The sequence below is a fragment of the Notothenia coriiceps genome, unplaced genomic scaffold (genome assembly GCF_000735185.1).
Source record: "Notothenia coriiceps isolate Sejong01 unplaced genomic scaffold, NC01 NC01_scaffold00003526, whole genome shotgun sequence".
Classification (NCBI taxonomy): domain Eukaryota; kingdom Metazoa; phylum Chordata; class Actinopteri; order Perciformes; family Nototheniidae; genus Notothenia; species Notothenia coriiceps.
In genome coordinates this window covers 1-14624 of record NW_011336227.1, presented here as the reverse complement: position 1 = coordinate 14624, position 14624 = coordinate 1, and the positions used below count along the sequence as shown (strand labels likewise).

At 39.8% G+C, this 14624-nt stretch overlaps 1 protein-coding gene across 1 annotated transcript in view; it reads right to left on the bottom strand.

Moving 5' to 3' along the window:
• barhl2 (BarH-like homeobox 2) overlaps window positions 1–3029 on the bottom strand; it is a 3676-nt gene extending 647 nt beyond the window's left edge. The window contains exons 1-3 of the mRNA XM_010766736.1: window positions 2213–3029; window positions 1173–1398; window positions 37–114 (exon numbers count right to left, since the gene is read on the bottom strand). Of these exons, the coding sequence (XP_010765038.1) occupies window positions 37–114; window positions 1173–1398; window positions 2213–2762 (854 nt within the window). The 5' untranslated portion in view covers window positions 2763–3029. The remainder of the gene's footprint in view (window positions 1–36; window positions 115–1172; window positions 1399–2212) is intronic.
• Between the last annotated feature and the right edge of the window lie 11595 nt (window positions 3030–14624).

The following is a 14624-nucleotide window of genomic DNA, read 5'->3' as shown; positions in this document are numbered from 1 at the left end:
AGCAGGCTGGGGTGGTAGAAATATGGCGACGGGAACATTCTCTGTAAAGCCGAGTAGTTTCCTGCTTCAGCCAGGAGCTCTAATCCCACCGCGGTCTGCCTCTTCCACTTCGTCCTGAAATAAGATCAAAATACAGCAGATGAATTATTTAATCAACCCGCTCATGGTTAAATCCCCAGACCGCCCTTAATTGGTATGCAGAGGATTATTGCATGCACCGAATTTTAGTCCAGGTTTAATTGGGCACAAATAAAAGGAAATATCAAAATAGTCTGATATGCTTTAGTTCTAATGTCGGCTATCAAAGCTTCACTTTTCTCACACCTGCACAAGGACTATAAATACAGGCTCTATAATTAAGCTTTCAAATAAACCTTTATCTTGAAAAAATGCAGGCCAAATAACAGTTAAAGGAATATTAAATAGTTTTTTCTTAAACTCATGGACATGTTCAACAGTAATACTAAGGAGGGAAAATGTCTACTACCAACATGTATTGCTAAAAATATATTTCGGGACTATCAAATAAAAAATAAATAAAAATAGATTTGTGATGCGTTTCATTATAAGCAAAGGGTGTCGCCTTTAACCTTGGAGCAGGCATAAGTAACATCACATACTGTACATTGACATTTTCAGAAAATGTCTAATGTCAATTTGTTCTGCGAAATCCATCTTGACACATCAGAGGGATTTATCTTCAATTTGACACATCAGCCTCAAAAGTTGCATGAAACATTGGACCAATCAAATCTGATATTTTTTCTCTACATCTTGTTTTATTACAAAAGTGATCATCTGGCCTTCGGTGCGAATGAACCATTAGAATAAGAGTTGTGCATGCCTGTGCTGATGTGTTCATGGGTTTACATGGATTACAAATGTTAGGTGTCAACATAAAGGCCTGTCAGCATGTCAACATGAGAGGCGGAAAATACAAATCTACAATTTATACCATAATAATAAATACATAGTAACTGTTATAAATAAAGTTTGTGTCTGTAGCAATTATTCCAATGGAAAACAAATTGTATTTGTTGTTTTTTTTCAAATACTGAAATATTCCAGTGTCGTTCCGGCTGGGTGGAATACTTCTGGCTTTCTCTAATAAACATGTGTCTACAGGTCATGATCAGACCGTTTTTGCAGTATGTGGTTGGGTCTGCGCTCACCTTCTGTTCTGGTACCAGGTCTTGACTTGTGTGTCGGTCAGGTTGAGCGCCGCGGCCAGGTCCATGCGGTCCTGCACGCTGAGGTATTTCTGTCTCTCGAAGCTCCTCTCCAGCTGGTTGAGCTGGTGGTCGGTGAAGGCTGTCCGGGCTTTGCGAGGCTTTTTCGTGCGCATTTGAGGACTGTCTCTGCTGCTGGAGATCTCCCGGTCGTTCTCCTCTTTGGACCCTAAACACATGGCAAGACGCAGGAGTTAGAAAGCAGGCCTACTTTGAATCATCTTCTTTAAAAGTATTCTTCCTTTCAATACAGTCCAATTAAACCAAACATATCCACGCGCAGGTGTAAATTCAGCCTGCAGTCAAACTTTCCCTAATTTACTAATTACACTGGCGCCACAGCACAATACATGTGTGTGTATTCGTCACCTGAAGTTTTTCTTTTGGGTTATTTTCCTTCAGAAAACGAGAAATCAATATGTCAATCCATCTCTATTTGTAGCTGCTTTTCAGAGCACCGCGCTCCCCCCTCCAGGAAGAACAATAATCTCTCTAATTGACCCACTAGGGAGGCCCTGCGCGCGGGGAGAATCACCAGGCTTACATCTGTTTTCACATCTATTAGACTAATAAAGGCAGCTGGAACTCAAGACAAAGAATCACACAGCATAATTATATCTGTTATCTCTTAAATAAATATGTTTTAGCCCTTAGATTATTCTGAGCTCTGTGCTCTAGTTATAGCTCTAGTTATCTGTTTGTCATACAGTAGTCATATATTCATTGTACTGAATGTTTTAGTTTAATTTGTATATTTAAATGTGGGGTAATTTTGTACGTTTTTAAAACATATTTTGTTTCTATAATCCTTCTCTTACAACTTATTTTCATATGTTGTTTAGTTGTGCACCATCATACCGTACCATGGCATAAACTCGATCCTGATTTATTTTCTTGGCTACTTTATTTGAAGCCTATAATTTGTAACACATTGTCATGATTTATCTTTTTTCTGAGATAACTCGTCCTCTACGGGCTCTTACCGTTGCATTTCATTTCATTGTGATAATCTTCTCTTTTGTCCAACTTGCCTCTGCTATCGTCTTGTTCCATTTTGGGCCTGAAGCCGTCCGGAGCCGTGGCACAGTCTGGTTTTGGTGTGTGGTGAGGAGAGGACACGCTGGTGCTGTAAGGTGCGCAGGCTGCCAACGGTTTGCTGTCGCCCAAAATGTCTTTGATGAGGAACGAGGAGGTAGCGGACCTCGGGGCGCAGCCGGCCCCGGCGAGCGGCTGCTGCTGCGGGGACAGCGGCAGGCTCTGCGGCTGGCTGCTGTGGAGGTGGTGATGGTGGTGCTGAAGGCTGTCCTGGACCAGGTGCGCCTCGGCGCCGTGCTCCATGGTGACCGAGATGGGGGACGAGGGGGCTGTCCCCACAGTGTCTATCTCCGAGCATGGGGACGGGGTCGCCTGGCTCCTGAAATCCGCTGTCCTGCTGTCTCCGAGCCGGAAATCTCCGTTCATGAGGTTACCAGAGTTAGAGGCGCTAGATAAAATAGTGTCTATTCCAAAACTCGACCCGCTGGATGCTTCCATGTTAAGAAAGGAGAGGTGAAGTATTCATAACAACAGTGAGACGCTTCTCCTCCGATGAAGAAAGTCAGCAAAAATTAAATTAAAAGAGTTGAGAATTAAACCCAGGAGAAAAACAAAATCCACCGCTCAGACGCTCCAAGTGACATTCAGGGGAAATGCGCAAAAAGCAAAGTGTGCGTAGTCCGCGTCGCTTTTTGTGTTTGGATTTTGAACTTTGTGTTAAAAGTTGAGGTGTATAGAGAGATATACATAGGGCTGACTCCTCGACATCAGGCTCCCCCTTTTTGCTGCTAATCGCTCCAGTGTTGCTCTACAATGACTTCCTACACTGACGTCACGGCCCACGGCGAGGGGGAATTAATATTTTCTCCTTTATAATAAACACTCGACGCCTTTTCTCTCTTCACCCCCACCCACCTTCCTCTGCAACCATTGGCTCTCGCCCTGACCGGCTCCGGCACCTCACCAATCAGAGAGTTGTTTCTTTATCCAGACAGTTCAAGCCAGCCATTGAGTTTAGTTTAATTCCAGAATAGCTCTTTAAAAAAAGGAGGACAAAAAACACGCGTGTGCTTTAAGGCCATGTAAACATTTTATGTGAAATATCTGAACTGCGACAGAAAAGAATGAGCAAGAGGGAAATAAAAAGAGAAGAAAACATGTAATTTTGAGCTTAAAACAGTTTGATAAAGTATTTCTGAGGCAGCGTGGCTGCAGCAGCTCCAGCACCATGGTAGGGGGACATATATTTATTTTTAGATATCATTTTAATGAATTGACTCTTGCAGGAAATTACTGTCAATCTCCTCTTTTTAAAAGGCTCAACTGTTGCCTTATTTTTACTTTTCAGACCAGTTTTTTACTTTAATAATAATTTGGAAAGAAATATAAATTGAGGTGTTGCTGAGAGCGGCTGCAGTGTCATCTATCTTTAGATGTTATTCTCAGAGCCGCAAGGTCGACATATTTTAGGGACGGGGAGGAGTGCTGGTGACTGTCATGACAGCGCGTCTTGTTAATAACCATGTCATCCTAATTAGTAAAGTAATTATGAGGTGCTAATGAGCGTTCAAATGTAGTAGGAATTCTGTACTTTCTCCCCTCTGACGTGGGTTTGAAGGAAATGGAGGAGTGTGTGCTGCTCTGCTCTCTGTGCATAATGTCTGTATATGGGAAATGTCACTTCTCACAGATAGGTGAATGTATCGTGCTCCACTTCTCTTTCTTTCTTTTTTGCGGACCTGAAATGTTTCTTCAGATGGATTTTTATTTCTCCAGCCTCCGCTCTTCCCAGCAGTTTGGGGCTGAATCTTGGAGCGGGTTATGTTGTTATTTTTAATATGTGTTTTCTTCTTCTTTTATCCAGCAGGTTTACATGACGATGAAGATGAGTAGCCTACTGATGTAACGGATGAAGATGTTAAGCTGTTGTTCTCGCTGTTCAGAAATCCGGATTTGTAGGTTTGTTCCTGCTTTTAAATTATGCATTGTTTTAAATGGCAATTATCCAGGGACTTTATTAATTAAAACGCCATATATATGTAGGCCTATAGGTTTTTAATTCTATTCGCTTTCCCGTTGCATGCAATTGCAAAATTGCATTATGAGCATAACATGAAAAAAACGAATCTCCCTATTATTTAAATCACTTCATTTCTGTTTAATTTTTCGTCGATTTGTACATTTCTCCACATGTTATACGGTGTTGCGTCTGGAAATGTAAAAATGTTTAGCTTTTATTTCGAATTGAAATGTTTTGAATTGCAAACAAGCAGTAAATCAGATCTCTAAATAGCTTTGATATTTTGTATTATTCATACTAAAAACATTGAATGAGACAATTCTAAATTAATTGGTTTTAATTTCAATTTAATAAAAAAGAATGAAAAAGTCTCTTTTATTTCGGGCCTTTATACGAATTAAATTAAATGTGTTTATTAGTTAAATGCTTTAAAATGTTGCATGAGAGCAGCACAAACGTGATATTTTATTATGTCTCTAAGAGCATAATAAAATGCCTCCTCTCTTTCCTCTGTACCCCCGCATAATGCACGCGCAGTTTAAACACCAGGCGGCGACAGAGCGAGAGAAGCGCACGAGGCCTCGGCTGTCCTTTAATCACTCCCCTTCACTCAGAGGGCGGGAGACTAAATTAATCCGGACTTTCACATAATTATCAACCAGTCGGCCATTAATGAAGTCAATCTGAAACAAAGTGACAGTCGCGAGGACACGAGATTATAACCTACACACATATAAAGGGGTGCAGTGGAAGGCAATTAGAATATGCTGTCCTATAATCAGACTTTATTGTCTACAAATCAGATCAAAGCGATGCTTAAACATGTCAGTCAATGTGTGGCTGCTCATCAGCTGAAACAGGACCAATCAATGGCTTTATTAGCTGCCGCAGAGTGGGACCAGTTAGTGTGCTCTTATTGGCCCAGCTGATGGTCGATGATCGGCGGTGTAACACAGGCTGGACCCATCGATCCTCTGTGAGCTGTCACTTCACTGCTGGCGACCCTTAGGAGCACCCACCCACACCCCCCNCCCCCCCCCACACACACACACACACACACACACACACACACACACACACACACACATACATACTGTTAAATGCTATAGTTACAATAAGAGTGCATCTGTAAATGTAATTTGTTCTGTGCCTTGATTCGTTTCTTAATTACAGAGCAGCAACGTCATGATAAACGGGAGCCAATCAGGACAGATGAGGACTTTGCTGATTGGTTATGACGACAATAAGCAAGTAAACCATTTTCTGCAGGTCGTTTGAAGTAATTAGTATCCAAATATAACATATATGTGTATATTGGATTTCTTTAATTATAAAACAGCTTTAAAAATAAACTAATAAACCTAATAAAACTTGTTTCATATTTATTTTTGACAACATGTCAAGGGCATGTGACTGTGAAAATGTGCCTTTGCAGGGAACAGCAACAGTGACTGAAAATGTAACTTTTAAAATAAATCCAAATTTCTCCTGCTTTTAAAATACATCTAGATATTTTTCTAATATAAGACTTTGTAATCTATTACAGTTACAATCTACATTTCTCATACTTGTGATTGACTTTATGATGAACAAAATCAAGTTATACTTAAAATGAAAGAGTTTGTAATTTATTTCAGTTATTTAAGAAAATAATTCAAGCTATTCCAGTCTCATATTAAGTCATTATTAGGCTTTGATTTATTAGACTGACAATAAAACGTACTTACTTAACATACACACAATATTTTAATCACATTCTTCACAGTTAAAAAAAAAAAAGCTTACATTTTATTCAGAAGTGATGCGATTATGGCAAATCTCAGGTTTTACAGTTTATTTTAGGTTTTTCATGTCAATCATAAAAGTTGGGCTAAATTGGAGCTACCTGATTTGAAACAGTAAGTCTTATTGTCATGGTATGTGCAGGGTGAGGGCTCATGTCTGTCTGAGCGCTGCTCTGACAGATGGTTGGGGAATTGATTTAAAGCTGCAGACGAGAGCAGTCCGACGGTATTGAAGTCATAAGATCATAGTGACCAATCAAACATAGCCGTCCCCAGATGCTCCTCTGACGCTGCTCTGTTTATTTCAAAAGCTAAATGTGTGATTTTTCCATGTGGCAGGATATGAACCACCTGGCTGTCAAACATGTTCACCCTGCTGGATTATTCACAATCCTAAAAATCAAATCCTTTAAAATCCTCAGACCATCTTGGTACAAATCACTCTGTTGCAGTGAAGACTTTAAAAAAAAAAAAAAATGAACCCCTCTTCCCAAACTTCAAGAGAGTTTTAACACCTGGGCCCAGCGAGGGCTCATGTGTTCTGAAGTATCTGGCTTCAGCAAACATCACACACTTCATCTGTGTGTGTGTGTGTGTGTGTGTGTGTGTGTGTGTGTGTGTGTGTGTGTGTGTGTGTGTGTGTGTGTGTGTGTGTGTGTGTGTGTGTGTGTCCTGAGAGGTCACGCTGATAAGCTGAGAGAAAAAGTGTGTGTCAGAGTTCTGGAGGGAGATGGCTGCTAACAGAACCTCACAAATCTCAAGGTTCTTCTCTTGACTCACAAATTCAGGGAGAAATACCATTATTTATATCTGCACAAAGCTAATTGATCCAGAGATCACATGCAAATGCTGTGGATGTACTAGGGTCGAAAATCACATTCACTGAAAGCATTTTTGAACTTATAAGTGGAAACAAAATGTGTTGTATCTTTAGGCTGCAGGAAAAGGTTGCAACAACTCTAAGAAAGGAAGAAAAGGATAACCCTTACAAACTTAACACGTTTTCTTCTCACAATATATATATATATATATATATATATATATATATTGTGAGAAGAAAACGTGTTAAGTTTGTAAGGGTTATCCTTTTCTTCCTTTCTTAGAGTTGTTGCAANACTGTATATTTTCTGTTGAAAGAGAGTTGTACTCAAACTTGAAGGTGCAACTAAGGAGGCCACACATTGCTCAGTGCAGACTTCAGACGACGTTAAATGACATTTTATGTTCAATATTGCAATTAACATCAATAACCTTATGTTACATCAATTGGATAATTATTGAGCTTTTGTTTAAACTCCTATACTATAGGTCTATGCCAAATGTAAAAATAACTCACAACAGAGAGATTTCACCTTGAATAATTAGCTTCCTTCAAAACTATACAAAAATTCATCAAAACAGTTTTGGCAAAACTTTAAACCCCATTTAGCATGACTGAGTATATACACACTAAATAGACTAACTAATGTTGTATGAAGTGCAAAGACATGTATTGGGTCTATTCATTTATTTGTCATTAGATATAACTTTGACCATGACTTTATGTATAAGCACCTGTAACGGCTGTATTGACATTTCATAATCGTATTTAATTATACACATTGTATTAAGCGTTTACAAACGTTGTAATCATTAACTTATTAAACAGGCAATTTGAATTTCAAACTGCTTCAAGGCTAATTGTTGAGCATGACAAAACATGCTATACATTTTTATATTAGGTCCACCTATTTAATGTGTCAACATCTAATGGTGTTCATCATTTTTGGATGAAATTTGATGTCTTATTACAGCTACATTATTATGTGTTATAGACCCATTCATAAGTGTTAATACACATAAATGTGTCCTGGTGGGGGGTTAGTTAATTAGATTCTGCAATCATTATAAATGACCAGACTTTTCCACCATTGATTTAACTTGACCTGGATATTCTTTACAATACTGCACCCCGCTGTAGTTTGCATTTCTAATTCCAATAGAGCCTAACAGGTCAATAAAGAAGTGAGCACATGTCGGCCTCTGTTCTAAAGTGTGGTGGATGTGGTCTGGATTACACCAATGACTCTCTTTTACAAGTCCATTAGTAATCAGATTACACATGCAGGAAAACATGATTCTCCTCCGGCAAATGGATAACATTTCTCATTTCGCTGAGATGTGTAAAAAACATGATGGGATTCAAATTTCCATGCAACATTACATCTCAGGAGCTTTGGAACTAAAGGTTGCGGCGTGAGAGCGATCTGACATTTGGGATGGACACAATGTATGTTATTTCAACCTCTAAACTCCATGCAGTAATTAAACATGTGGCATTCAAGTTCAATCTGAAGTGCTGGGTGGAATTATTCTATGCCTTACAATTAAAAATATGATAAACCAGAAGGAAGATCTATTCATCAAGGTTTAGCATTCCTGTTTCTGGCCTGCTATGAGAATAAAAGAAGACAATGATCTGTAATATGTGCAGGATTGGAGGGGTTACTTCAAAAATATAATCTGTTACAGTAACTACAGTTACCTTTACAAACATGTAAGTATCCAAGTTATGAAAGTAATGTAACCTGATTACTTTACTTTTGTGTTACCTCAATCACAATACAAATAAATAAAGCAGAGAGAAATATCAATAAGATGTCTTTTACTTCCGTATTATGTCAGACAACAGAACAATGTGGTCTTAGAAAAGAAGAAACCAAGATATAGGATCAAAAACTATAACGCTGACTTTAATTAATTGTGTTATGTCAACAAATGTCTTAATTAAGTTAGTTGAAAGCAATAATATTAAGTTTAAATAGGTTCAACTTACTATTATTACTTTCAACCTAATACAGGTATGTCAAATGTGTTGATGTAATATACAATTCATTAAAATCAACAGTTCAGTTTTTTCACTGTAGGGTAGACCTTCAGAATAGTAGTTTACAAGAAGTGTTTTAGATTAACATACAGTATGCTGTATTTTAGTTTTAATAAATCAAGTGTCAACCTAGTATATTTAAAAAAAGAAGAATTAGCCTAACTGAAAACCAACAATAAAATTCATGCAGCATGTCTATCCATGGTAAAATGATCTTTATTGATACATTGTAATCCTGCAAGTAATCCCTAACATTTTTAACAGTAATCTGATAACGTCTTGTTTAACTGTAGGGTTTTCCTTTGTATCCTGATTAAGTAATCCCATGACTTCCCAAGCCTGAATATTTGTGTGTGTATTTTTTTAAGAGGCACATTTCCCTCAATGACAAATATTCAAGGAGAGCAACGTCACCGGTAAGATTCTGTTTGCCCTCCCTCTGTCTGAGCTCCATGATCGGAAACACTCAGTGGAGAACACACTGATTTCAGTGTGTTCCAAACGCAGACTGGCCCTGACAAGGTTGTTATAACAGGCGGAGGGGTCTATACAATCACTTAATCACCAGAGCTGTCAGTCACACAGGGGCGCTGCTGGCTCCATCCATGGCTGCGAGCGGCGTTCCACCAACAGCCTCCCTGAGTGATTGATCCGTGCTGATGGCATCGCAGAAATAATTACAACTCCTCTCCTGATGTGTGATCCCATACCACATTCACGCTTCACAAAGGTAATCGGGGGATCAGGAGGGGTCAGTGCCATTTCCTATTACCTGGAGTCGGAGCAAAAGGGTAAAACAATGCAAACAGAGCTAGGCGAATAGAAAAGACGGAGGAGGAGGGGGGGAGGAGGAGGATGGACATCACCAATGGTCGAGGAGACTTTGTCAAAATGTGCTGTGGGATTTGTTTCCCCCTCTCCCTTAAGCCAGCATCAGCACATACTGTAACAGATTGATGGTGTCCAACATGGCTAATGGAAACTCCACACAATCAGCGGGTCATTAAGCTGATTGGCATCACAATTGTCAAGCTAAGTGGGAGGAGTAGGTGGCTCATTCACAAGTCTGCTTTCATTAGAGAGCAGCATTTGTCTGAAAGAGCTCCAAACCTCACATCAACAGGCAGCTTTGGATTAAATGACACAATCGGAGAGTTTTCCCACTCAGCAGGGGGTCCTGAAAATGACATTCCAATACAACGTGACGTTTGGAGAGACACGTGTTTATCACCAATATTACTTTTGTGAAGATCACAACATTTCTTATAATATTATATTCAGGAGGTCTGGGTGTCAATCAAACAATTTTGCCCCACATGTTCTGTCAAATAGTAAACATTGATTTATTTGAACTTAAACGACTTAATTTATGTTACAAACACACATCATTTAAGCTAAATCCTTAACTTGACTTAACCTCACAAAGAAGTTTTGCTGTTTTTGGTACAATTTATTTTCAATTTACCATGTTAAATATGAAATAAACTATAATCAGATAATATAATAATAATTAGAATGTATGGAAATATACAATGTTGGAAAAAGTTTCAAAGATGTTTCGGAATGAAAAGATACAACATTCTACACTGTTAAATCTATTGTCTCTTAAATATTCAAAATAATTTATCGGTACACGAATGTTCAAGTCTCAGTTTAATTTGTATTATATTTTCTTGCATCCTGAAATTATAAATAGAAAGACATCAGCACTATTCATACTCAACCTAAAGCATTTTTCTCTCTCTCATATTATGACCAAATAGAATTATTTGGTTTAGCATCTACTTTGGTAATATATCATCTTACAGATATTTAGGACGTGTGAAGTGTCAGTGGTTCCATGGCAACTGTCATGCAGAAGGGCCCAGAGTGGAATGTGCCATATGTTTCTGATGCACTTTGTGCAGGCATTCATATTCATAGTGGAAGCATTAAGCATCATTAAGCGTCTCCCTGGTCCTGACACAGAACAGCAGCATGAAGAGGCCTGGCATCACCCATCCTTCACATCCTGACAGCACCCCCACTCCCTTCATTGTAAAAAAAACAAAAGAAACATTGTGAAAACACAGATAACACAGAGTAAATTGTAAATCAAGCGAGTAAACAATGTACATATGGTATCTCCACCTGAAGGGACCATCAGCGTTTCCTCCGGTTACTGCAGGCAGCACGGAGGCATGATGTCACTAATGAACCCTGCTAAATACAGCGGTGAATAATGCAACACAACACTGCATTTTGCAACAGAAGGAATAAAAGGTGAAATCATCAGCAAGCAAGGGAGGAAAAGAGTGAAAGAAAGCAAGCAATGATTAAATGATCAAAGCTGGCAGAGCGCGTTTCTGTGTCACTGCGAGGCACACTCATCTACCCACAAGTGAAAGTTAGGTTTCAAGCACAGTGTAATTATAGCTGGGATGTCAGTTTGACATTAATGCAGCCAGCAGAAATTCCCTAATTGGCCTCAGAGGAGAAAGTGAACCAGAAAATATATTAACATTTTAAAAAAGCATATTTTGCCTAATCCTTTCACTTTCCAACAATATTTGAAGACCAAAATGCCCCAGGCATGAGAATTTAAATGAGCAATTTTGTTTTTGAAGGAAACGGCCAATGAGACAGAAAATAGACTAAAGGGAAATCATTAGTGTATGAGAGATCCTGACAGGCTGCCTTGCTGACTGGCTGGCCTGTCACTAGCAGTCTGTGTTCTGCAGCTCCACACTATGAGCTAAGCTGATAACATGAAAAGACCCATAAACGTGCAGCCAGAAGTCAAAGCCTATTATCTAGAAATTCAAATGCCGGGGTAAGGATGAGAGGAAAACATACTGGGAGGGGGAGGCCTAGCTCTCTCTTTCTCCTGTAGGGGAAAAGTGGCCAGATCGAGAGATCTTGTAATAGGGCCTGTTATCCGACACAAACGTGTCGCAGCGCTGCCAGAAAATACTGCAACAAATCATAACATCACTCAAAAAGAGGGAGGGGGGGGTAAAAGCAGAGCGGGGATGGCAACAAACTGCTTAAAGTTAGGAGGAGATGCAATGTCACATGTGCCCAGGCTGATGTGATATGACCGTATGAGAGAAACACAGCTAAGTGCAGTCAGGAGACGTTAGCCATCCCCCGGTGATGAAGCAGCTGAGGCAGCATGGCCCCCGGCGAGGGTCTGCAGGGCAAACTGCTCCGGCTGCAGAGCCTTGCCCTTTTGAAACAAAGCAGAGAGGGATGGCCAGGGGAAGGAGCCGGCCTCAGCGAAAGAGGCCAGGTTTATTTCCTCCAGCCATGAAGAAAAAAAAAAAGAATGATTGAGAAGACAGAGGAAAGTGAGAATAACATATCTCAGAGCTGCGTCTCTTTTGTGCGACAACAAAGGGCATATGATATCATATAGCCGGATGGTCAGAGGTTTCTCCTGGTACTTGGCTTTATTCTGCTCACAATCACACATCATGACTGCATGGGTAAAGGGATTTGATTTTTTTCTATTAGGCTTTTACACTGAACACAGCAATGTAATCAGGCCCTTTGATAAACATTTGACACAAAGCAGTGGGCTTCTGTCTGCTGCCTACAGCCAAGGGCAAGAGATTGAGACTGACAAATTTTCATCCACAATTTTCTCTATTTTAACTCCACCTGTCAAATAGCATGCCAGTCAGTGTGTGACACAAAGATGGGGGGAATCAAAGCCGCTCTCATCTTAAAGGAACACAGACGTGCAGAGGGCTACAAGTTTACTGAGGATCACAAACGGCGCGCAGACTGTGAAGCGATGCAGATCAAGTGTGAGACTATTTCTTCCCGCATTATCAATCATGATCAAATCAAATCATAAAAAAATCACCCAATTTTATCATTGTTCACTGATTATATATAAGTTGTAAGTTATTATCACTCTCATGAAGGTCAGATGGGGCCTGCTACACAGTACGTTTTATGAAAAGCCTTTTTTAGGATTTGAAAGGAAAACCCTTAAATGCGTTTTGCTTTAACCCTTTCCTTTAGTGTGTTATATAGGTTTGTGTGCATGTAAATGGTCTGTAAAGGCTAACATCCCTATGTTCCCTCCAGAGGGAGTTTCCAACCCAGTCTCACAAAAAAAGTGTAATAGCTAGCTTCACGCGGAACGGGCCCTCATCGCTCGCGAAGCTTCACCCATTTCTGGCTTCAACTACAACCCCTCCTGCAGGCAGGCAGGGCTTAAGCTACATCCCATCGAAGCTACTTCTCCTCCCGGCTCAGTAGCCAGTAGGCTACTGGACACTAAGTGCGTCATAGACGGCTAGCAGGTTCAGTGCACAGCAGGCTTGCCTCCTTTCCCTGCGCCTCACCGCTAAAACAGGCAAGAAAAGAGAAGAGGAAAAAGAGAGGAAGAAAAGAAAAGAGAGAAGAAGAAGAGCAAAGAAGAAGAACAAGGAAGAGAAAAGCAAAAGAAGAGAAGAACGAAGAAAAAAGGAGAGAGAAAAAGAAAAGAACGGAAGAAAGAGAAAAGAAAGAAAAGAGAGGAGGAAAGAGAAGAAGAATAAGGAGAGAGAAAAAGAGAGAAGTTTGTTTATGCATTGTTGCCTTTAGTTCAGGGTTAAGTTGAGTTTCAGGCAGCTTCGGGTGTAATGCGTTACAGCATGGAGTTATGCAGTTCGGGTAACTACTACCCGTCACATGCTCAGTAAGTACCGCAGTTTCAAGCTTCAACACAGCCACAGATGCTGCCCATCCGTGTTTTTTTTGGGGGGGTTTCTTTCAGGGAGAAAGAGAAGTTCATGTAAGATGATAGAAGACAGTCTAATCACCCAAACAGCATATCAGCACCTACGTCTCACCCTGCTGATAAGCTAGTCCTATATCAGGGCTCGACTGTAACGGTTGCAGGTTGCCATTGGCAACCATTCAGAAAAATGTCAACCACTTCTTGGACTTTGGTTGCCGTCAGTGGCAACCAGTTTTTAACATAAGAAATAAGGACAGCAAAACGTGCACCCCAAAATAGATAAATGTTATTTGTTTTAAGAGTGATATTTAATTGTTGTGATCAGTCGGAACCTGATACTTAAATTGCACGTGCATTGGCGTGATTACGGAGCCAGAAAGCGATGCACGTTTACTCGCGTGCACAGTGCGCCGTGTGTTCGTTTTACAACAAAATGGCGAAGCAAAAATAAGTTGTTTGACTGTGTGGTAAAAAGTTCAGCCAACACCTCAACTTCTCAAACGAATGTTCAAAGTGATTCAACTGATGAAGCGTAAGGTAAAACCCGAACGAAAAACAATGAGGAATGTTTTCCATTCACTTCCGGTAAAAGTTCCTTCAAAATAAGAGTCCCGATCTTATTACTACCAAAATAAAAGTGACAAAACGAAACTTTACCATAAGAAAAATGGTTGCATTAAATGATAATCACTTCTATAAAAAGGTAACACATTTTAAATATAGTTAGACATATTAAAGGTAATTTACAGCATCAGTAATTAATGTCAAATGTTTAACTGTGAATGGTTTTCATTTATTTAACATTAGAAAATGTATTAGTCTGGCCAATCCAAGACTTCAATGCTGAAGGGCCAATGGGTCTATGGTGGGGGTCAGCACAAAGGTCAAGAAAACCCACATTTGAAAGGGAGACAACGGATGATCAAGAAACTAGTGACTTGCTCAATTCATTTGTGATGGATCTATGAAGAACAGG